General features: G+C 40.6%; 2 protein-coding genes across 3 annotated transcripts in view; one reads left to right on the top strand and one right to left on the bottom strand.

Annotated features, from left to right (window-relative positions):
* LOC138977044 (G protein-coupled receptor kinase 3-like) overlaps positions 1–25,100 on the bottom strand; it is a 195,907-nt gene that overhangs the window by 73,196 nt on the left and 97,611 nt on the right. For both annotated transcript variants that reach the window (XM_070349947.1, XM_070349948.1), the window contains exons 13-15: positions 23,514–23,580; positions 12,837–12,943; positions 12,117–12,279 (exon numbers count right to left, since the gene is read on the bottom strand). In XM_070349947.1, the coding sequence (XP_070206048.1) occupies positions 12,117–12,279; positions 12,837–12,943; positions 23,514–23,580 (337 nt within the window). The remainder of the gene's footprint in view (positions 1–12,116; positions 12,280–12,836; positions 12,944–23,513; positions 23,581–25,100) is intronic.
* Positions 15,217–16,782, top strand: LOC138976908 (zinc finger protein 862-like). The gene is made up of 2 exons (XM_070349802.1): positions 15,217–15,660; positions 15,804–16,782. The coding sequence occupies exons 1-2, from the start codon at positions 15,217–15,219 to the stop codon at positions 16,050–16,052; spliced, it is 693 nt and encodes a 230-aa protein (XP_070205903.1). The 3' UTR covers positions 16,053–16,782.

Raw genomic sequence — 25,100 nt, 5'->3', positions numbered from 1 at the left:
TGGAGAATAAGATAAACGTAAATTTGGATCGTTTTATAAATTTTTATTTTTTTTTACAATTTTCAGATTTTTAATGACCAAAGTCATTAATTAATTTTTAAGCCACCAAGCTGAAATGCAATACCGAACCCCGGGCTTCGTCGAAGATTACTTGACCAAAATTTCAACCAATTTGGTTGAAAAATGAGGGCGTGACAGTGCCGCCTCAACTTTCACGAAAAGCCGGATATGACGTCATCAAAGACATTTATCAAAAAAATGAAAAAAACGTTCGGGGATTTCATACCCAGGAACTCTCATGTCAAATTTAATAAAGATCGGTCCAGTAGTTTAGTCTGAATCGCTCTACACACACACACACACACAGACACACAGACACACACACACACACACGCACATACACCACGACCCTCGTTTCGATTCCCCCTCGATGTTAAAATATTTAGTCAAAACTTGACTAAATATAACAAAAAGAGCAAATGCTCATAGGACTCACCTTCGCCATTCGTAAAGTAAATCAGAAAAAAAATTGCTGTTTCATATTTTGTCTTATCTTACATAGGTGAGAGAGACTACCAGTACCAATTGAATTCGATAAAGGACCTTCAGTGCACATTGATTAGATAATCTGATTGCTCAGATGAGTGATGTAGCTGTGTGGCGATTTGACGTACTGTTGTTCCTTTCTCTCGTTCCCTACCCCAATTATTCGCCTTGACCATGCGTGTATGTCTTCGTCCCGTGGTGTTGTGTATGTCTTTGTGCGTAGACGCTGCGTTTTAATTGGTTAATCCCTTAACGGATGCGTACACATTCACCCCCCGACAGTGCGAGTTCGGTCAGTCTGACCGGTGATTTCGAAGTGTGAAGACGTGTCAGTGCGCTTAAGGCTGTAGGATACACCTGAAAGTACGCTGGAGTAGCCTCCCTTCCCGGATTTAGAAAGCGTTTCGTGTCGTAACAGATTATCCACTTATTAGCCATATCCGTATGCAAAATAATGAAATAAACATTAGGAAATGGCAGAAGTTTACAACTATCGACATTCTCTATCAGTGCAATAAAAAACAATCGTTAGAACTTGCATTTACGACATGTCGTGCGTGAGAACGTGTCAGTAAACAAGCACTTCTTGTCTGGCTGAAGAACCCTACGAGTCAATCTAAAACAGACGACAAGTAATGGAAAGCAGTCTGCGGATAAACATAACAAACTGCTGATGAAAAAGTGTGTTCATCCCTGCTCTGGATAAAAGACATCGGACTGATGACAACGTGGCAGCGTTCACGCGAAAAGATTTTTTTCAGATTATCGCTTCTACATTTTATTGCACGTCTGATCTGAATTTCACACTGGAAGATGACAAATCGGTCTTGTGAGTTGAGAACCACATGTTCTTTGCCGACAGAAATCACGATGGGACAAGATGCAGATTGTGTTAAAGAGATGTTTGCAGATTATCGCATCTACATTTTATTGCTCAGGTCAATGCACGTAGTTGGGGTAGATCTGAATTTCGCAATGCCGGAAGACGACAAATCGGTCTTTTGAGTTCAGAACCACATGTTCTTTGGCGGCAGAAATCACTATGGGACAAGATGAGGATTGTGTTGAGGAGGTTAATACTGACTGACTTTAGATGAAGAGTTCCTAGACCTGGTTTTTGTAGAGAGGCATCATGATGATATCCTGGTTTTTTTTTAACGTTCTTGGTGACAACGCGCCAGAATCGCACGAAGATCGAACTCTCGAAGAAAACAAGTTTATCGCTGAACATCAGAAATGTGAAAGTATTGCTCTTCCTGTCTGATCAGTCTCCCCGTTAAATCTACAGGCTACATTATTTATCAGGTAACTTACCAAACCGGAGTGTGTGTGTGTGTGTGTGTGTGTGTGTGTCAGTGTGTGTGTGTCAGGGTGTGTGTCAGTGTGTGTGTGTGTGTCAGTGTGTGTGTGTGTGTGTGTGTGTGTATGTGTGTATGTGTGTGTGTGTGTGTGTGTGTGCCGGATTACCACCATTAACGCACCCTTTTGGACTTTTCTACGTAACCTTACTATGCCTGCTGTGACATTCACGAGGATTATTGTGATTCTTGGACAATCGTGTGCCTGTGCTGGACTTGCAGGAAGACAAACGGCGTCAGAACGGTATACGTGCTGCCAAGTGTGCACGCCCAGAGCGCAGTGTGAACCGAGAGTGAGTGTGTCATTGTGTGGAAGTTTTGCTTGATTGATTTATTCATGATTTAATTTGCTTTTTGGTTCAATAGAAAAATCTGTGTACGTTATACTTTGTATTTTGTGGTGTGATTCGCCCGAGTGCGAGACCCCCATCCCCGAACGCCTCTGTGGGTAGAATTGTATACTTGTGTGAGTAACGTGAGTGTGTAGATGAGAATGTGAAAGTTGCTTTGGACCCAGACACACACAGCAGACTTCAACGCAACAGCTAAGTTTCAGCCTGACAAAGAAATTCGAGTGACACAGCTAAGGGCTGTACTTGTTATTTCTCTATTAAAACAAATGTTTCAAGATCTTTAGGCCAATAAAAATAAATTGTCTGTTTCTAATAACATGGGTAAACAAAATAGGGTAGGTAGGTAGGGATTTTTAATTTTTTTTGCCAGGATAGTATTCTTGAAAATAACTAAATGACACAAAGAGACAAGACTCGCTATAGATAGATTTATAAAAAAAAAATAAAACAAGAAGAGCAAACGCTCGATCGAGTCACTTTCGCAGTTCTGAATATTATATGAGGCATCAGATGGACAGGAAGAAATTGCTATTCACAACACAATGAGTCACGTTCACATAAAATTTGAGCCCGGTCACTTTTATAGTTTCCGAGAAAAGCCCAACGTTAAGTTGTGTGTTGCCGAACAGAAAAGGCTAGTTATCTCCCTTGTTTTTCTGATAACGTTCGTAAAAGGCTACAGATGTAAATACTTTGATGTAAAGAATAATCCTACAAAGTTTCAATCACATCCGATGAACTTTGTCAAAGATATAAAATGTCTAATTTTTCCTTTGACGCTGACCTGTGACCTTGAAAAAGGTCAAAGGTCAACGAAACCATCGTTAAAGTGTAGAGGTCATTGGAGGTCACGACTAAACAAAATATGAGCCCGATCGCTTTGATAGTTTCCGAGAAAAGTCCAACGTTAAGGTGGTGTCTACGGACGGCCGGCCGGACAGACTAACACTGACCGATTACATAGAGTCACTTTTTCTCAAGTGACTCAAAAATGTGACAAAGGATATAAAATGATTGTTTTACCGGGTCTGGAATCTTCAGTAGTAATTGCATAAAAAAATCTGATTGGATGTCTTTAAACAAACTCCAGTTAAATAGTGACAAAACCGAAGTTATGCTGGCCTGTCCCAAGAAATTTCTCAATCACCCTTCTCTTCCTGCCTCTCTCACTGTCAACGAACTACCTATCTCTTTCTCTCCGTCTGTCCGCAGCCTTGGCGTCACTCTCGATCCAACTCTCTCTTTCCAAAAACACATCTCGAACATCTGCAAGTCCGCCTATCTAGAGCTGCGCAAGATTAGTTCAGTCCGTCACTACCTCACCACTGATGCAACCAAAACGTTAGTGTGTTCTTTAGTCCTCTCAAAGATAGATTATTGCAATTCTCTTCTGGCCGGTCTCCCTAAGTACCTTTTAGATAGACTTCAAAGGATCCAAAATAACGCTGCCCGCCTGGTCTTCAAATCTTCGGAGTATGAACACGCCACACCCCTTCTTCACTCTCTACACTGGCTGCCTATCACTAAAAGGATCTCTTTCTTTTGCCGTCGTTTCTGGTTCTGCCCCAGAATACTTGTCAGAACTCCTCAATCTCTACACCCCCTCTCGTCAGCTTCGCTCCGCCGCTGACACTCGACTCTTCCGACTCCCCACAGTGCAAACAAAGACATGTGGCGAGAGGTCCTTCGCCTATCAAGCCCCTGTGACCTGGAATAGATTACCTCTGCCTCTCAGACACACAGATTCTCTCACTACATTCAAGACAAATCTCAAAACACACCTCTTTCAGCGCAAGTGATTTCCCCTCCAGCATCTCCCCACCCACCCCATCCCGCCCCATCTCACCCCCTACCTAGTGCCTAAAATAACGTGTATATATATTTTCTGCGCTTTGTGTCAGCACTGTTTGTGTGTGTGTAAATAGTATTGTTGACACGTTTTTATATAGAAGCCTATTGTGGTTCTTGTGCTTAGGCTGTGTATTGGATTGTCATTGTATGCCTGCATTCTTCTTCTTCTTCTTCGTCGTTCGCTCATATATGCCTGCATTATTAGTTGTCAGTAATTATTACATGTGCTGATTGTTCTTTTTGCCTGCGCGCGTATAGTATGTTGGTTATGTTTGGTCATAGTATGTTTGTTTATGTTTGGTCGTTATCTTTGCCTGTGCATGTATTGTATGTTTGGTCGTTTTCTTTGCCTGTGCATGTATAGTTTGTTGGTTATGTTTGGTCGGTTTCTTTGCCTGTGCGTGTATAGTATGCTTGGTCGATGTATGTATTGTAAAGCGCTAAGAGTAGACATTTTTCTAGAATAGCGCTATAAAAGTTTGCATTATTATTATTATTATTATATATCAATTATCATGTTAACTTTTTCTGAAAATGGGTGCGCTTAATCCAAGTCTGTTTTTAATGGACTAAGCAATCTTTGGACTGACAGAAAAGATGTTTTTTAAAAATGTCCAGTTGCTTAAAATTACTTATTTTTCTAATTGGAAGAGAATATGCACTCTTTTGTGTTCAAATGGGTAGGGGGCAGGGGTAGTAAAAGGATCACAGTTCAAGATTGTGCGCGACAAGAGGTGTGTTTCTTTTAACTGTGATAAAGAGCGAAAACTCAACTTGGTATCTAACACTATTTCTGAACACTGTAACCACTGTAACCACTTTAGCACTTTTAATTTGTTTTTTCTGTCTTCCAAACTTCTAATTCAGCTTCAAAAATGAGAGAAAAAAGTGGGTTTTTTTCTGAATTCAACAGTTAAATCACTATGTTGGATATTCTATTTTGCTTCCCTATTTATCTTCTTAAGTTGTTGATCCACTGATTACCATGCTTTCCTATTTGGAAGATAATATGCACTCTTTTCTGAAAAATGGGTAGGGGGTGGGGGTAGCAAAAGCATCAAAGTTCAAGATTTTGCGCGACAAGAGGTGTGTTTCTTTTCACTGTGATGAAGAGGGATAACTCAACTTGGTATCTAACACTATTTCTGAACACTGTAACCACATTAGCACTTTTAATTTTTTTTTCTGTCTTCCAAGCTTTAAATTCAGCTTATAAAATGAATAAAAAAGTTGTTTTTTTCTGAATTCACCATTTAAATCACTCTGTTGGGTGTTCTTTGTTGCTTCCCTATTTCTGTTCTGAATTTTTTGATCATCTGATTACAGTGGAGTCCAGCTATAACGAACCTGGGTAAAACGAAATCCCGCTTTTAACAAACTGCCATTTATTTCCCGGCAGACAGCCTTCTATTTCTTACTGGTTACTTTCAGGCTACAACGAACCCTTTGAACTCATTTGCATAACGAACCCCTCTTATAACAAACACGTTTTCATCCCCCCAGAGCAGTTTTGTCTCTAAAAGTCACAAGGCTACAACGAACGGTGCAAGGTCTCGGCCAACCAAGACTATGGCATACTCGTAGCAAAGCCGCGGAATGGTACCGTAAACCAAGAATAGTGACGTAATTACGTCACGGTCGAAAGTCTTTGACGTCAATGCCTCCCTGTAGTCTTTTTCTCTCGCGCGGTGTGTGTGTGTGTGTGTGTGTTCATTTTGTGCACATGTGTTAGTGTTACTGTTTGTGTGTGTGTGTGTGTGTGTGTGTGTGTGTGTGTGTGTGTGCGCGTGCATGAGTCTGTACTCGTGTGTGTGTGTGGTGTGTGTGTGTGTTTGTGTGTGTGTAAGAAAGAAAGAGAGAGAGAGGGAGGGAGAGAGAGTGTGTATGTGTGTGTGTGTGTGTGCGTGAATGTCTGAAGAGTACTCGGGTCCAGCGCGAGCGTTTTTTATAGACACTGACCTTCTTCCCAGGGGTCAATGACCCAGTTTTAGCTATGAGGTGGTTCCCCTGTCATGAGAGAGGAAACACTTCCTGCACAGGGGTCAGTGACAGTTTAATCTATGGGGCGGTCTCTTTGATGTCACATCTGAAACATGCATTATCACAAGTTGTTTGACTGGTACTCAGGCGGTCTCTTTGATTTTACTTCTATTTTGATACACTCCAGGAAAAAAAGTCCCGCCTTATGACCCGGAAAATACCGTACATGCTTTTACACGACTTTTTAAATTTTACTTCTAAAATTACAGTAAAGTGAACATTTGAACTATGCCTCTCTATGGATTATATTATGAAGCATGCAGAGATTGTACTCTCCAAGGAAAGATCGATGGGACGATCATTTGAAGGTGAGTGGGAAAACTTGTCTTGAGGCCATTTAGGGTTGAAAACTCTACAGCGAATTACTGATATAACGAACTAAAATGTATCTCCCTTGAGATTCGTTGTACCCGGACTCCACTGTACCTTGCCTTTCTATTTGGAAGATAATATGCACACTTTTCTGAAGAATGGGTAGGGGGTAGGGGTATTAAAAGCATCACAGTTCAAGATTTTGCGCGACAAGAGGTGCGTTTCTTTTAACTGTGATGAAGAGGGATAAGTCAACTTGGTATCTAACACTATTTCTGAACACTGTAACCAGTTTTGCACTTTTAATTTATTTATTTCTGTCTTCCAAGCTTTAAATTCAGCTAATAAAATGAGTAAAAAAGTGGTTTTTTTCTTCTGAATTCACCAGTTAAATCACTATGTTGCATGTTCTATTTTGCTTCCCTATTTCTGTTCTTAAGTTTTGATCATCTGACTACCTTGCTTGTCTATTTGGAAGATAATATGCACTCTTTTCTGAAAAATGAGTAGTGGGTGGGGGTAGGTAAAAGCATCACAGTTCAAAATTTTGCGCGACAAGTGGTGTATTTCTTTTAAAATTTGTGAAGAGGGATAACTCAACTTGTTATTTAACACTATTTCTGAACACTGTAACCACTTTAACACTTTTAATTTATGTTTGACTGTGTTCCATGCTTCAAATTGGGCTTCAAAAATGGATACATAAGTTTTTTTCTTCCAAATTCACCTGTAAATTATCACTATGTTTGTGTTCTATTTTGCTTCCCTATTTCTCTTCTTCAGTTTGTGATCATCCGATTGTTTTTTTGTTAACATATTCACAATACAATATCACAAATTCTTCAGTAGGGTTTGCGTGAAAAAATCTCATACCTATGCTCAACCTTCAGTCGTTATCTCAAAATTTTGCGCGACAAGCTCTATTCATTTTGTTTTTTCCTGATAAACAAAACACTGAACTAACATAAAAACAAACCTTTAAAACTGCCTAACCACTTTGAAATATGGCCTCAGGTGTATACTCCAGCCTTAAGCCTTGAGACCGGTGTACTATTTGAAACAGTTCTTTGTGTTGGTGTGACACAGTCTTTTAAAATACAGATAGCCTGTGCTGGATTGTGAGTATCATCTTTGACCTGTGGTTTAATAGCTGATTTACCATCAGCGAGGCGAGTGATTCAGACCGGCGATGTGTTGAACAGTCCCGCTGTAACTTCGTGTGTGTTTAGTTCTTCATTGAGGAGTGAACTGTAAGTAGATGCTGTTTCTTTTGTTTATATTGAATTTTGCTTGTCTATAATATGTTCTGATCGTATGAATGATGCTATGGTGTGCACGTATGTATGTAGCTATTTTATCCTAGTGGTATTATAGCGTCAGTGTCGTTGTTTCGCCGTTGAGACCAAGTTTTCCCGCGCTAGCCTAGTTCTTTGTTTTGTAATAGCGTGTCCTGTGTTGCGGGCGCGTCACATCCTGTGTGACGTTATAGATAGCGTAGCGCCCCCTGTAGTAACTTGTGAAGTTATCGGTCCTTGTCAGTGTGTCACGCTCCGATGATTTAAGACTGTGAGGCGTGAAGCGTATCCTCAGTTACCTATTGTGTAGGGAGTTAGTCCTGTCTCTCCCATTATTTCTGGTGTACGTTAAATAAAAGTCACGTTATCGCAACCTCTGTCTTGGCGTCTCATTTATGCTTCCTGGCCTATTTTCCCCCTTCCACTCCACCCTATCACAATGAAATAAAACATGTCGTAAAAGGAGTAATCCACTAGCTATGACCCCCCCCCCCCAAAAAAAAAACCATTCCAGCTTCATAAATTCATGTTCAAGAGAACTCCTTATGTGACCTGAATCAATCTATTTAGTAATTCAACCCGAAGAATATTTCATATATTCAAACTTGCACAACCACCAACCTCCTAAAATTCCACCACCATCACTGTTTTATCCTACATAGGTGTGACACTACCACTCATGTCATAACAATATCGTTCACTCCACAGTGCAAGTGAAGAGGTCGTTTCTGGCAGGGACCTGATTTTCCACTGCCCGTGATACCGAGTCACCGAGACAAACGTCATTCTTTGAACACTTGGAAGAATTTTAAGAACGTACATGTCACAATATGCTTTCTAGAGTGACTTCTTTGCTTTGACGTCAAAGATGACACAGGGCTTTCGGAGAGATCCAGGTTCCATTTTGAAGCTTCTTCAATCTGGGCTGACGTTTGGAGCAATAGACACGCAAGTACAGTATGTAGGATAAACAGAATACTTCATGGCTTCCTGTGTGATACCAGTTTTACACTCGTTGTGTTTTGAAATATTGAAAAGCTCGCTTTCGCTCACAGTTCAATATTTAAAAACATAACTCGTGTAAAACTGGTATCACATAGGAAGCCATGTAGTATTCTCTATAATACCCAACATCCACCAAATTTTTAAAACAAGAGATTTTTTTTAACAAGAATCATAATAATTACTAATTTTCTTGTCCAAATTCAGTTTTGGCTAGCCCAAAAAAAACCATTTATACTGGGACACTTCCATGACCTCATTCCTGACACTGACATCATAAAAACATGATATGACATCATAACATGATGTCATCACCAATAGCCAAGCCAAGACTTATTTTCTTGATAGCTCAGTGGATATTTCAGGGGTGAAAATCTTCAGCAAACATTTTCATGCTGTGACTGTCAAATTTGATAAAAACAAGCCAAATTTTGGTCATGTCTGCTGATAATGAACTTCTACAATTGTGTTAAATTTACAATTGCAAAAAACAGGTCTTCCAACATCAAAACCCAGTCTTAATGTATAACCAAGTAAGATTTACCTCCCTTTGCTTCTAGAAATTTCCAAAATTGTCCGGTTAATTTTTCTTTCTTCATTTCTTCCCCTCATAGGAGCAATAGAGAGTCTCTAATACCACTGCCATTGTGTGGTTGATACAGGTGAACAGTAGACACTGACCTGGCCTTGCACTACATAGCCTGTATTCAATAAAGGGGAGGTTCATAATCTGAGAAAGGAAACAATGAATCTAGAAACTAAAACCCAGGTGCACATCTGCGGCTCCTAGGCAGTGTGCATGAACACTATCTTGTTCCTGTCTCTTGCTATCTCTAGGTATGGCGGCCATAGACAGACAAACAGACAGAGACACACACACATGCACTTACATCCATATTTATATATTCTAGCAGTCAGGACCCGGCAACGCCGGGATGTTCATCTCTCAAAAAATTCTAGAATCTTATTCCAATGAGTATAAAACTAGATGAAAGTGTGTGCTCATACATTTGAATAAAACGCTGGAAGACAATGTAAAAGAATTACCATCAACATATTTGTATGCTGAAAAACAACTTTAACCTTCGCCCGTCTGGGTTATCGACTACACACGGAAGTCATTGTGGGGCCGTGCTTCTCATTTATTTCTTTGAGAAACATGGGGCCCCACGATGTTTGTTGTCTAAATGTGACCCTTTTTTTTTTTTAATTACTTCTCGCTGAAAGTTTAGGACATGAGCTTTTTAGGTGCCTGAGGCATTCTTAACCCCTTCACTGCCACAGTATAACAGCATTTTGGTATTGCTGTGTGCCAGGGCAAAATTTCACTTTCTTCGGTAGGTTCACTAATCTGTTCACTGCTCGATCATTTATTGAGATATCTCTTAGATCTTTGGCATGTGTTTTGCTTATACCCTTGGCTATTATAGGATGACATGATCATTGGACTTTGTTTGTGATTGTTATAGTAAAAATTGATATAATGACCATTTTTGTCAAAAATTACGGTTTCCGGACTTACACACACACACACATTGCAGCACGTAAAACCACACAAAACACTGCTAAAACTGGTGTCAAACATCAGGTACTCACATTACAGCCCATAAAAGTATTCTTCTGTGTGGTAATCCATAAATCACTTCTTGTAGAGCTTCCAGAACACTGTATCGCTTGAAAACAGGTCTACGAGTTGAGGTCCGACTTTCGGCCGCCATTGTGAATGGCGGCTGAATGCTATAGTCGGTTCTACATTTCTAACACAGTTTTCAACACGTGGTAGTAACTTATCCGAACGGTCTATGGGAAAGAACTGTGTTTAGAACCCCTACAAGTACTTGGACAGTGGTTACCTCCCATTAGTTTTCAGAAATGTCCTGAAATGTTGTTGACACAAATCCCACGTACGAGATACGGTTATGGGCGTATGGCAAACCGAAAATGACCACGTATTACATACGGGGTGGGCAGTGAAGGGGTTAAAAGCTCATTAAAAAATTCCAACTAGTTTAACTCTTACCAGTTCGCTCCCTTGCCCATCTTAGCAAGCTTACGATGACCCGCCCCCTGTAGTTTTCCACTGACCAATTATCTAATTATCCAAAAAAAATTGGTTATTTTACATTGGATGGGTCGGACAGTGGATAAACTCATATGTTAGACACACTTTATGACAGAAAAGAGCTGGGTTTTTGTTATAAGTTAGTTATAGGAATGCATTATTAGGCCCCAAAAAATAGTCTGTTAACGATAACATAGGCAAAAAAAATAGGGTCGGTAGGTCGGGACTTTTTTTTTTTTTTTTTCCAAAAAAACATTTTTAAGTTTATTTGGCAAAAAACAAAGACTCCAACCCCCCCCCCCCCCCCCCCCCCTCCAAAAAACCATATTTTAAAGTTATTTTTGCCAAAAAACAAAGACTTTTTTTTTCTTTCTTTTTTTTTCCCCCAAATGCCAAAAAAAAGTCTAGGGTCGCGCGAAAAAATAGGGTCGGTTGGGATACCGTAAACAGACTATTTTTTTTTGGGGGGGGCCTTAGGCATGCGTATGTCATGAAATGTCCAACTTTGAAATTTGGGTGGGGGTATTCAGGTGACAATAACTTTTTTGTTTATCAGCAAAACTCAATAAAACTTTGCTATGTTATGTAAAATGAATGCCAAAACAGACTAGTTAGCAGCATATCTAAAATAAACTGAACACAAAAAAAATGTCTTCTTTGTGTTTGTCACGTGTTCCAAAAAATGGGCGTACAAATTTCAACAAAAATCATGTTGTCACCCGCATAACCTTTTTTACCTTTAAAGATAGCACAATTCTCTTTGCAAATATGAAAAGCTTATTCATTTTCCTTTCATTTGATATATAACTTTCTATATTTCATTTAGAATATGACCCCAGATAGCCACACGGCAAGTAGGCACCAACAGCACTGTAAAATATGCCCTAAAACCCCCGAACTGGTAAGAGTTAAGAGATATTTGCAATTAAACACCCTTCTGGGTCCACACGGACCCATGACCACCAGCGAAGGTTAACATGAGTTATCTCCCTTCTTATGGACAATTCTAGATACTTAACAGGTTTGTTTGTTTGGTTGTTTGCTTAACGCCCAGTCGACCACGAAGGGCCATATCACTTCTAACAGGTCTAACTTTGACTCTATACATTCTGTGAGAATGATCAGGCATGCCTGCTTGATAAGAGTTACTTCCCTTGAATGTATAACCAAGTAGGAGTTACCTTTCTTTGCTTATAGAAGTTTTGAACCTTTGGATGAATGGAAATGGTGAGGGAGGGGGGGGGGGAGGGGGGGGGGTGAAACGTGATATGAATTTAATTTTTAATAGAAACAATACCTTTATTCCCTTCGTGTCTTCCTCATCGAAGGATCCAATGTCAAAAGCATCAGCTGCATTGACTTCCCCTTTGGGAGGAATCAAAGGAGGAGGATATTTCTGCAGGTACACCTGTGTCCAGTCAATGCCCTTAAAGAATGGATGTTCTTTCACCTCCTGAGCTCTGAATAAAAAGGCAGGTACATTGTTATTATACCATTACTAGCAGGAATACCCAGTTCAACCCGGCTCTCAGCGAGATACAATCCAATACCTACCCGTGCCAATTTACACACAAAAATGTAACGGTCAGAAACAACCAAACACCTACCAACTTACACAAGATGGAAGATGGAAACAAAAAACCTTCCCCCGATCAGATACAACCAAATACACGAAGACCACGGAGACAGAAGAAAACAAAATTTTTTTTTTTTAAAGTTCACCCCTACTTGGAGTTGAACTCGAGACTGATCGATCCGGAAGTGCCGTACCGCTAGACCACAAAGGCAGCTAAGTGGTACAGTGACATTGGAAGGAAAGTATAAAACTTAACGCAAGAATGTGTAACTGGTGTTCGATGGTTGTTGACCCAAAGAGTGGCCAACACTGGAGAACAACTCATCCAGCGGTGCCTCCTTAAACATAATTCTGCCTGACTTACATCAACATGGCTTCATCAAGCTTGAAGGCAATGGCTAAAACACATGCTGTTTGTGAACTCAATGCATCCTAATTTACCCTCGTCCTTTGCATCCAAGTCTCTCATCAACATCCCGTTTCAAGAGCCCCTCCAGCAGCCCCTTCATCTCTGTGGACATGGAGTCTGGCAGTTCAATGTTCTGCGTCTGTAAATCACACACAAAACAAAGGAGTACAGCACAGAAGTCTCCTTCACACACACACACACACTGCTTTTCATCACTTCCACACTTACTCGGACACACAGACAACAAGAAGAGCAAATGCTTATTTGACTCATCTTCGTCATACATAACATGAATCAGAAACAGCTTATCCGCTGCTCTGGCTCCATAAAACATCAAGCAAAGGATAATTTTCTCCTGAGTGACCCAAACTGCACCCCTCAGTGACCTTCAACTTTGACCAGGATCAAACTCGAGTCATGTCTAAAAGTCATCAAACCCTGGAAGTTTGAGAAGGTTCAAAGATCTAGCTTGAACAAGAAAAGCAAAAGCTTACACGACTCTCCTTCGTCATTTTCCATTACAGTGGAACCCTCCCCTTTTTTTTAGACTCTACCCCTCTCTCCCCCAAAATAAGGCGTACTCCCGCCCTTTTAAGACCCTCCCCCTTCCCCATCCGATAGAAGACTCCCTCCCTTTTAAAAACCCCACCCCCTGATTAGCCCATTCAAGACCCAGTTTTCTCATATTTTCGATTCATAAACTCTAAAAGTTTACCCCCTGTCACAAAGATGTGAGTAGGATATTTGTGATGTGAAGCACGTCGTGATTTTAACCTCCCTAAAGATTGAATTGGGATAGGCTAGGACACGTTTGAAGCGATATCACGGGTTTCGTGTGTTGCACGAGAAAACCCTAATTTGACATGAGTTGTGTTTATGAGAAATGTAGCTGGTCTTGGTTTAATAACGTCACAATGTTGTAGAGGCTCGACCAAGCAAGGTGTCTAGCGTGTGTCAAGTTTGTCGGGGACAAACACTCTTTCAAGAGACGGGTCTCTTAAGGTAAATGATTTACTATGTTGTATATTATTGAAGTTTGAATACATAGCTGGAATGTAAATGTTATTGTATACAAAGTGCATTAAATTCTAGTGTGAAGTTTTAAGAGAACAGTGATGTTCCGAGGCGTCGGTCATCGGTCATAGACCGATTTAGGTTGTAAAATGACCGATTGCAAACACCCCTGTCCCGTCAAATGTCCGATCCGATCGCGAAGTCAGCGGTCATTGTCCGATAGTATTACGTCTAGAGCGGTCACTGCAAGAAGAATCTGTACAAACTGAAGTATCAAACCCCGTTAAAACGAGTTCGAATCGGGGCCTACTTGAACTTCAATTTTCACTCTCGGTCGAACAATAACACAAGGGACGCAACTCTCGACCGAACAATATTACAAGAGCCACAACTCTCGCTACTTTTGACAGCGACACTTTACTTCCGCCGCCACATTTCTGCAAAGATGCCGCCGAAGAAAAAGGTTTGCGTGGGAAAAGGGCAGACACTTTTGAGTGGCTTTGTTAAAAAAAAGGACGACACGGACAGTCAAGTTGCAGGGCCTTCGGCCCCGTCGGAGACTGAAGCCTCAGAAGGTGAGCCAATAGATCTACAACCTCAGGAAGAGACGCAGGAAGAGACGCAAGAAACGAAAGTAGGGGCGACCAGAAAGTTTGTGCAGAGCTGGTTTTCTATGTTCCCTTGGCTCAGCTACAGCAAAGAAAAAGAACTGATGTTCTGCACCATCTGTCAGGAGGATGGCGTTGCCTCAAACTCGTTCACCATTGGTTGCAGCAACTTTCGCAAATCCGCACTGGCAGACCATGTACGAACAGACGATCACAAAAAGGCTCTGCTGACACCTGTTCATGTGGCAAATGAAGAGAAATGTCAGGCCATTCAAATGACAAACGAAGAACATGCTATTGCCCAGGCAATAAGAGCTGTCCACTGGATGGTGGCAGAAGATCTGCCACTGGCAAAGTTTCCGTCAATGGTGAGCCTCATGCATGAATTCAAGGTAGAAGATGTAGACAAACTGAATGTTTCCAAGACTGTGTCATATGCCTCAAGGAAAACTGCCTATGAGATTGTTGAGGTCTTGGCTGATGCCGTGGATGCTAAAGCTGACGCAGAACTAGCAGATTCACCTGTAGTAACAGTACTTTTAAGACAGTAGTAACAGTACTGCCTGCCACAAAAGCTCAGCAATGCAATTTCTCTTTTAGAGATTAATAAAGTTATTGTATTGTATTGTATTGTATTGCAGATGAGACAACTGACATCGCCATAGAGAAGAGGATGGGAATTTATGTGAGGACAGTTGACAAACATATGGTTCCCAAGACAAGATTCCTCACAAACCGGCACCTAGACAGTGGAACAGGCCAAGCAATGACAACTGACATGCTTGCAGAAATGAAGAGTCGCAAAGTTGGCACAAACAAAATTGTGGCGCTGGGGTCGGATGGAGCAGCAGCAATGACAGGAAAAGGAAAGGGGGTGACTGGCCTTCTTCTGCGTGAAAATCCTCACATGATCAACGTTCACTGTGTGGCACATAGGCTGGCAGTGTGTACAAGCCAAGCAGCTCAAGATGTTCCAGCACTTCAGGCCTACCAAGAGACACTGACTTCTCTTTTCTATTACTTCAAGGCAAGTTCCAGTCGTGTTTCTGCTCTGGAGAAAATCCAGGAACTTCTTGAATCTCCACAGCTGAAAATGAAAGAAGTCCACAATGTGCGCTGGCTCAGTTTCTACAATGCACTTGACACAGTCTTCCGCAGTTTGGATCCTCTGCTGACCTATCTTGGCCATGCTGACAGAAGCAAGGACCCAAAGGCAATCGGGCTGAAGAAGAAGGTTTGTTTTTCTTATTTATTTATGTGAGTTTTTTTGTAACAAACTTTGTGATAAAGCTGCTTTTTTCTGCTGAATTCTCAATCATAATCAATCCAAATGAAATGTTCATAATATTAAACTTATGTTATTAATCTTTTTAACTGTTTATTTATTTTCTTTTGGGCACAATTGTGTTACAGATTGCAACACAGAAGTTTGTTGTCTTGACACACTTCCTGATGGATGTGATCCCAGTCGTGACAACCTTGAACCAGTTTTTTCAAAAAGAAGACATCGATCTGCCATTGGTCAAGGTAAGCTGTTTGATTAACACTATTGTGACTAGCACTGCCACGGCGTTAACGTCCTGCCTGCCCAAGCTTGCCACCAAGAAACTTCCCAAAAAACAGTAACTGTAAAGAAATCTGTCTAGCAAGCTTGAATTAAGTCCAATCACCACCAAATTTTGTGTACTAATTCAAAAATGGATGCCCAGATCAGTCGTGCTATTTGTAAGTTTGTCACGCGATTTGTTTTAGCAAAGGGGGGGTGAAAGGGGGATAATTTGTGTTTTTTAACGTTTTTTTGTGTGTGTTTTCTTTTCCACTGCTTATTTAAAAGTTATTTTTTAACAGAAAGTATTATAAATAATTTTATAACCAAACAAGGTGTAAAACCTGTGAATTAGCTGAAATATTGTTAAAATTCTACACAGAAATAAGGAGACAGTACAAAGAAAAAAACAAGCAAATCCCGCATTCACTCACAGCATCCTGACTCAAATGAAACAAAACTGTGACACTCACCAAATGATGTCTAGGTAATCCATATTGAATATAAGTCACATTTTCACAACAAAGTCCCAACTGTACACCTATGAACATTTCCAAAAGGATTAGGAGGCTCCAGCCATCCATTGTTATCAGTGCTGCCACGCCCCCCTTGCAACTACACGGTTCCAAGATCCATGCAGTACCACCCTACCACGTGTAGTTTGCCGACTCATACTAGCAACAACAGGACTGTTTCTTCCTCAATATCACTGCTATTATCGCTTTCTTGAGGCGAAAACAACACGTCGGAATCATGATCTACAGGATCCTCAAGATCCAACATCCGGAGAATCTCCTCCCGTGACAAGGCTCGCCTTCGATTCACTTTTTTTGTTCGAAAAAACCACTCAAATCTTCTCTAATTTGCACATGGCGAAAGAGCAAGTCACGTGTATCAAGGGAAACAACTCAATTTATTGCAAGCTTCAAAAACCGGGAAGCAATCACGAGTCGTGTACCTTGTATGTCTGTTACTCAAATAGTCACTTCCCGTCCGTGAGCGTGTCAGCGCTGTTACTAATTTAGTCACCTCCCGTCGCGAAAGTGTTAAAGTCTCAAATACTCTGGAGGAAGACTGGTCTAACTTGTGTTTTCCTACTTATGACCGAGTTATGAGTACCACCACTCCAACCTCTAACTTTACTGCCCAAGCTAAATTCAGCCACTTGTTTCAAGAGGCAGACTGGCAGACACAATTGTAAAGCTTGTGACAACAGTTCTGTTTACTTGGTACTGTGCACAGGTCAAGGTGAACCTCTGTCTGTCAGACCTGGAAAAAATGAAGACGACACCTGGGCATTACCAGACACTTCTCAGCTCAGACCTCACCAGGGACCCAATCTCAGACAAGCTGCTGTACAAGGGCCATGAAGTGACTGGCTGTAGGGAGACTGATCCATCATCAGCCATCAACATTTCATTGACACAGACAAGCTGCTGTACAAGGGCCATGAAGTGACTGGCTGTAGGGAGACTGATCCATCATCAGCCATCAACATTTCATTGACAACCTGATTGACAGCATCAAGACTAGGTTTGTTGCATTTGCTTTGCAGATCTAGTATTATGTTGAAATAATTGTCCAGGCACGTTTCATGATATTGAGGATTGCAGTTTCCCTCTCACACACAATATTCCAAAATAATAAATAGTCAAACAGGGGCCAAAAAACAGTTTGCACCAAGAGTTCAACTTTTTATCTATCCAAAACAGTAAAAAAAATTATATGAACATTCGTATTTCCAAGATGATTGGCGTTCCAAGACGCTATATCCTAAAACCCCCAAAACATGCTTTTACAACTTCAGTGCATAATAACTGCCCAAAGGTGCTGTTTAAAGCAACCATTGATAATAATTTTTAACATACTCCTTGAACACATTAATAAAAACGGTTAACTTGCAAATAAAGGGACAGTATTGATCAGAACAATGGTAAGATAAAGGACGCTACTTATATTTTGTACATTTTTTATCTTTATCGTTTCCTGTAGACCTCAGAAGTTCTAACCAGCTTAAGAAATCATTCTAAAATCGAAAAACAAACATCTATACAGTTTGTACGCAAAGTAGATTGATATTTGACACAGTCACACAGACATACGTGGGCTATGGGGCAACCCTACCCCCTAAATTTGAAAACGGGGTCAATTTCTTAACTGCATGCATTCAGCAAAACAATCCCTAAAAATTTATTTTTTTCACAAATGAACTTATGACTTTAGAAAAGCATTCAAAAATGCATATATACAACGCTTTTTCTTTGGTCCCAATTCAAGGGGGTGTGCTATTCTCAGGTAACACTGTGAACGCTCAAATGAGACTTGGTCACATGTCAAAATAGTAATCCCCCCTGTTGTTCATGGTTCGTTGGTGGGATTTTTTTTTATCTGAGCCATTGGCAAGCATGAAATGTCATCAACATTAGGAAAGACATAGTATCTCCCATTGTCTTTTGCGCGCAAACACTTCACACAGATCTCCTCTCGATCTGGCCCATCGGGGAAATGGGTTGACTTGGGGATGATCACCGCCCTGTATCTCTCCACCTTTCCATCCATGCTGACAAAGTCAGCGGTCACAAAGTCCCCAACTTGAATGTCTCACTGTGGGACAAAGAACCTGGTTTTCACGACTGGCACCACGCGGCATCCAGTGGCGTGTTGTGGGTAGACGTCCATTGATTTTGATAATAATTTTTATATTTTTAATTTTCAGACCTTGTTTTTAATCCGAATATAACATATTTATATGTTTTTGGAATCAGAAAATGATGAAGAATAAGATGAACGTACATTTAGATCGTTTTATAAAAAAATAATTTTAATTACAATTTTCAGATTTTTAATGACCAAAGTCATAAACTAATATTTACGCCACCAAGCTGAAATGCAATACCGAAGTCCGGCCTTTGTCGAAGATTGCTTGGCCAAAATTTCAATCAATTTGATTGAAAAATGAGGGTGTGACAGTGCCGCCTCAACTTTTAAAAAAAAGCCGGATATGACGTCATGAAAGACATTTATCGAAAAACTGAAAAAAACGTCCGGGGATATCATACCCAGTAACTCTCATGTCAAATTTCATAAAGATCGGTCCAGTAGTTTACTCTCAATCGCTCTACACACACACACGCACACACACACACACACACACACACACACACACACACACACACACACACACAGACACACATACACCACGACCCTCGTCTCGATTTCCCCTCTATGTTAAACATTTAGTCAAAACTTGACTAAATGTAAAAAGAAAAAAAAAGAAAAAAAATGGGATAGCGGCGAAACGGGATTGCGCCAAAATGGGATGCGGTAGTAAAATGACGCTTGGCTTGTTAAATGTCGCCAAAATGGGACGGCGGCAAAACGGGATTGCACGTAAATGGGATATTGCGCGAATTATAAACGAAGGAGTAGGCCCTAAGTTTCTCGTACGAGATGTTTACTGGGAGTAAATATTTGGGGAGTAAAAATTTAGTTCCTTGTGAGTTCTTTTTTCGTACAAGATTTTTACTGGAAGTTTACTCCGTCCGAGTCAATTTTTCGTGGAGTAAAAATTTTGTGTTACACCGGTTCATGACCGTTGTGGTAACGAGCGCACATTGTTGTCTCTATATATTGTGTTCCTACGAATCGAAAGTACGATCGCCAAGCCAGTCTGTCATTGAAGGCAACGTTCGATATTTCCGTCTGTCAGCGTCGCCAACGTTCGACAGATTGTACTACTGTTACTCACAAACTTTCAATTTACACAATGAAATGCCAATAACATGTACACACAAGAATGGGAGACGAAAGGAAAACCTACTAGCGATTGAAATTATGCAAACGAACTCACAAATCCCTCACTTTCCGAATGCAAACGCTGCAAATCCGTATGCGTGCGTCGCTGTGCCGAACGTTGGGTTGACGAACGTTGCTGACAGACGCAACAAAACTTGATCAAAAGGCACTAAAAACGATTAAATGTTTTACTCACTGGGTATCGCATTCCTCTTTTTCTTCCTGCAGACGATATGAAGCGGTTGAAACGTCGTTTCCGATTAAAGGCTCGGTTATTTCCGTTAAAAACGAAGTTTGCCGAACGTGTGATTCAGTCTACAGACACCGGTCGGATCACAACAAAAATGTTCATTCTTTGCGATTTTGTGATACTGTTGATGATACACCTGCTTTCCAGTGAAGAACATCAATAAAATGATGTTCACAAGCAAGAATAACAGACAAAAGCACGCGATGTGTAAAATTAGGCTTTGCTTTGCAAACAAAGCACGTGTTTTTTTTACTGACAGACACTTTCGGTGGTGATTGAAAATTTTTCCAGAAACGGTTTTATGCTCCCATTTGATATTGTTTCCCTATTTTCTCTAGTCAGAGACTAACCTTGTGTATTAATTGAATTAATAACCCCATTATCATAAGTTTTGTGTGTTATTTTCGTGTCTGTTGAATCACACTTTAAAATGGGGTCATGTGACAGAAGGAAATGGTGTCTGTCAGGATTCACACGTTCGCTTCGAAAAACGCGCTCAAATAATTGCTCAAACACAAACATTTTAGCTTTTATTTATTTTTTTGTATTGCAAATACCATACTTACTCATGCCAAGCAGAAAAAATGATGAAAATCAACACAGTAAGCAAGTAATTTGAAGGCAAAGTTTACACACATCAAAGAGTCTGATTACCGTGAAACCTGCCTCCACACGATTCTCCTCTCCTAGTTTCAAAGTGACCTCCCCCCACCCCTCCCCCACACCCACATGCCTTGTTATTGTTACTAATTGTGTTTCAATTCATGTTGCTCTGTCACTTTGATTTCCAGACACTGAACTGCTCTCTGCCTTTGGCTGCCTGGGGATGCGCCCAGTTTCATTGTTTTCTGGCGATGCACTGGAACAGTGGGGTGTAGAGGACCTGGACAAGCTGCTGGATCACTTTGGAAAAGAGAAGAAGACCGTGTGGCAAGACGATGAACGGATAAAGCACACAAGTACGTCTCCGCCACTTGTCGACAGTGCTGTGTGCAGGGCAGAGTTCCGAGAGCTCAAACAAACTGTCATATCGCAGGGATACCCCAGGGACAGTTTTGTTTCTCTGTGGCAGCTGATTGCTAAGTTCCACAGAGCTGCCTTCCCACACCTCATGAAGCTTGCGGAAATCGCACTCGTCTTGCCAGTCCATACAGCTGATGTGGAAAGAGGCTTCAGTGCCCAGAACAATATCTTGACCGCGAAGAGAAACCGCCTGCTCACTGAGACACAGAACATGTTGTTGAAGCAGAAGATAGAGGGGGAGAAGGAGAGGGATGATCAATACCTTTTTGACATTGTTTGCAGATGGAAGTTAAAGAAGGATAGAAAGCTGTTCAAGCTCACTGAAAATGATCACGTGTGACATTCTGAAGTGTGTGAAAGATCACTTGTGACATTAATTCTGAAGCATAGTGTGTGTCACAGTGTGTGTGTGTGTGTGTGTGTCAGTGTGTGTGAAAGATCACTTATGACATTCTGAAGCATGTGTCTGTGTGTGTGAAAGTAACCCTACTGAACACTGTTGCATTTAAAATATTAAAATAAATTTGTAACTGTTCAGTTTTTATTTGCCTTTATTCATATATTCTCAGTCATCTAAAAAGGTTAGGTGCCATGATTGGTTCGCTTGATCTGAATGTCCTATTGTTTTTTTGTAGTCAGGACATGATGTCCTATTAGTTTTTTGATTCAGGACATTTTGTCCTGTTGCCCTCCAGTCCTAGGAACATCAATGAGAGAATTCTTGTTGTGATTGTACTAAGGTTTTTGTTGGGAAATTCTTGAACATAAATGTTGTTACGCATTTATGTTATGTTTAAGACAGTGATACTATGTATGGTAGTGTCATTAGTGGATTAAGTGATTCATGGTTTAAGTATAGTTTGGATATTGACTGTGGATGGAATGTGAATGTAGAATGAACGAGAGATGTTACATGACTTTAGTTTAGGAAGAGGAGATGGTTTAAGAGAATGTTGTATTAAGACTTGGGTTAATTCTTTAGGAGTTTCCATGACGATTCGATTGGTCAGTAGCGAAAACTGTTCATACAGAATCTTCCGGAATCTTCCTCGGTTCTCTTCGGCTCAATGGAATGTCTTCAGGTTGCTGTTACAAACGGCGCGAAATCCGTAAATGGGAATTCCCGTTGTGCGCGTCATGAACTGATCTTTGCAAAGAAAAGACAACTCATTCCAGTCATGCAAACGTGACCACGGTTGACGATGTGTTTAACTCACAGTCAACTCCCAAACATACGCATTTTTGTGCTGTTTTGTGTTTTTTTTAATACGAAATTGCATACACATACATTTTTCATTTAGCCGTTTTGACCGTTTATGATTCATTCTGATCTAAAATAAATTCATCAGAGTAACCAGAAGAGGTTCAAAATCCAGAATCAGTTAGAAAACGGGAATGACCAGGAAACAAAAAAAAATATCACTTTTTTCACTGTGGTGTCTGCCCTTGTTATTATGAATCCAACATGAACCCCTGTGACCCCAAAACTTGACGAGGGTCAATCAAACTTAGGTCAAGTTGGGAGATATCAAACCCTAGAAGTGTGCATAGCTGTAGCTTCAAAAACATCCGAGATAACCTCAACGTTAAGTTTTTAGGAAACGAACATGACCCCGCTGAGACCCCAAAATTTGACGAGGGTCAACCAAACTAGGATCACTTCATGGGATCATCAAACCCTAAAAGTGTGCAAAGTTTTAGAGGTCTAGCTTTAAAAACTTCCGAAATAACCTCAACGTTAATTTTTTTTTCCACGGATGGATGGACGGACGGACGGCTGACCGTCCATATGTCACATATTATTATTATTATTATTGTGATCATTTTTTATGCGCCTAATCTAGATATAGCCCTAGGCGCTTACATATTAATTTCTGCCGTTTGAAATGGAATTTTTTACAGACAGACAGACAAACAGACATTTTTTACACACAATATATAACGCATTCACATCGGCCAGTAAAGCTCAGTAGCCTATTAGGCGAGCATTCACCTTTCACGGCCTTTATTCCAAGTCAAACGGGTATTTGGTGGACATTTTTATCTATGCCTATACAATTTTGCCAGGAAAGACCCTTTTGTCAATCGTGGGATCTTTAACGTGCACACCCCAATTACTCAGGTCAAAAACATGAAAGAAAATAATCGTTCTTAATTTTTTTTTAATAATCTTTCTTCATTATTGTCCAAACTTGATTCCGCTGTGACCACATACCTTGGCAAAGGTCAACCAGACTTTGGTCTTGTCTGAATGTCATATTACCATGAAAGTTGGTGAAATGTCAACGCTGTAGCTTCAGAGACATTCAAGAAATTAATAATTTTAATTTGACCCCGCTGTGACCTTGAAATTTGACATGGGTCACCCAAACATGAGTAATGTCAAGTCAGCTCATTATTAAGACTGATTGCTCAGGTGAGTAAAAATACCTACAAATATAGATACAGATCTAACAGTTTCTTTCATGCTTACCATGGTCATTGTCATGCGATCTATTTCATGTTTGTCTTTGGTTTTGTGCTGTCGGAAAGGACTGTGCCTGTAAAATAAGATAAAGAAAACTGATTGAAATTTCCTGCAAAAGTTTTAGGTCTTGTCTGGTTTTTATGACACTGATAAAGGTGTGAGTGCAATATTTTAACAAGACCAACTTTTTAAAAGGCTGGGGTCCAGGTGGTGCCCATGCAGGCCCTGGCAGGTAGTGCCCTTGGGGGGGGGGGGGGTCCTAGGGGGGCACACAAACACAAATGTAAGTACAAGTATTGCAGGAGGGGCCTAAGGAGCCTCTCCAGGCTTTAAATCTGGAGAAAAACCCTGTTTTGGAGATTCACAAAAAGAACAAGAAGGGCAAAGCCCATACGACTCACATGCTTGACCTTGACATGACCTTGACCTTCAGGGTCAAGGTCAAATAACTAAACCTAGCAATGGCATCATACACTAAGAACTGCTTTACACATTTTTCCTACCAAAATACATGTGACCTTGACCCAAGGTCAAGGTCATCCAAGGTCATGCAACACAAAGCTGTTAATTCAAGACATAGGAAGTACAATGGTGCTTATTGGCTCTTTCTACCATGAGATATGGTCACTTTTAGTGGTTCACTACCTTATTTTGGTCACATTTCATAAGGGTCAAAGTTTTGTTTGTTTATTTGTTGCTTAACGTCCAGCCGACTACGCAGAGCCATATCAGGACGAGGAAGGGGGGAATGAAGGGGGCCACTTGTCAAGCGATTCCTGTTTACAAATGCACTAACCCATTACTTGTGTCCCAGCAGGCTTTAGTAAAACTAAATTAATACCTACTGGAAGATTACCAGTTTCCAGTATGTTAAAATAGGCTTAACCTATCTACTGCTGGACTTACATCAGAACACTAACAGATTAAACTATACATGAATCGCGAGACAAGCGGCAAGAGAAGAGATTTTTGGAAAAAATACAGGTGAATGAGCAAGAAGGCAGAAAAAAGAAAAGAATTCATGAAGAAAAAGAGAGCATGACAGGAAAGAGGAACCAAAAATCTACCTAACAGCAAACTAGAAAGCTCCTGCGGTTCCAAAAACAGGAGGGGCCTTTAATTTCATAACCGCAGTGCCCCACTGCGGGATTTAATAAGGGTCAAAGTGACCTTGACCTTGATCATATGTGACCAAATGTGTCTCATGATGAAAGCATAACATGTGCCCCACATAATTTTTAAGTTTGAAACAGTTATCTTCCATAGTTCAGGGTCAAGGTCACTTCAAAATATGTATACAATCCAACTTTGAAGAGCTCCTGTGACCTTGACCTTGAAGCAAGGTAAACCAAACTGGTATCAAAAGATGGGGCTTACTTTGGCCTATATATCATATATAGGTGAGGTATTAAATCTCAAAAACTTCAGAGAAAATGCGAAAATGTGAAAAATGGTCGTTTTTAAGACAACAATTACGGCCCCTGTGACCTTCAACTTGAAGTGAGGTCAAGTTGCCGCACATGTTTTTTGAGATCTTGTAACCATACACCATCAGGCCACATCAGGTGTTGATAGACTTAATAGTGTCCAAGA

Source organism: Littorina saxatilis, linkage group LG9 (assembly GCF_037325665.1).
Source record: "Littorina saxatilis isolate snail1 linkage group LG9, US_GU_Lsax_2.0, whole genome shotgun sequence".
Lineage (NCBI taxonomy): Eukaryota > Metazoa > Mollusca > Gastropoda > Littorinimorpha > Littorinidae > Littorina > Littorina saxatilis.
The sequence above is the reverse complement of the archived record's forward strand: the minus strand, read 5'-3'. Positions and strand labels throughout refer to the sequence as shown.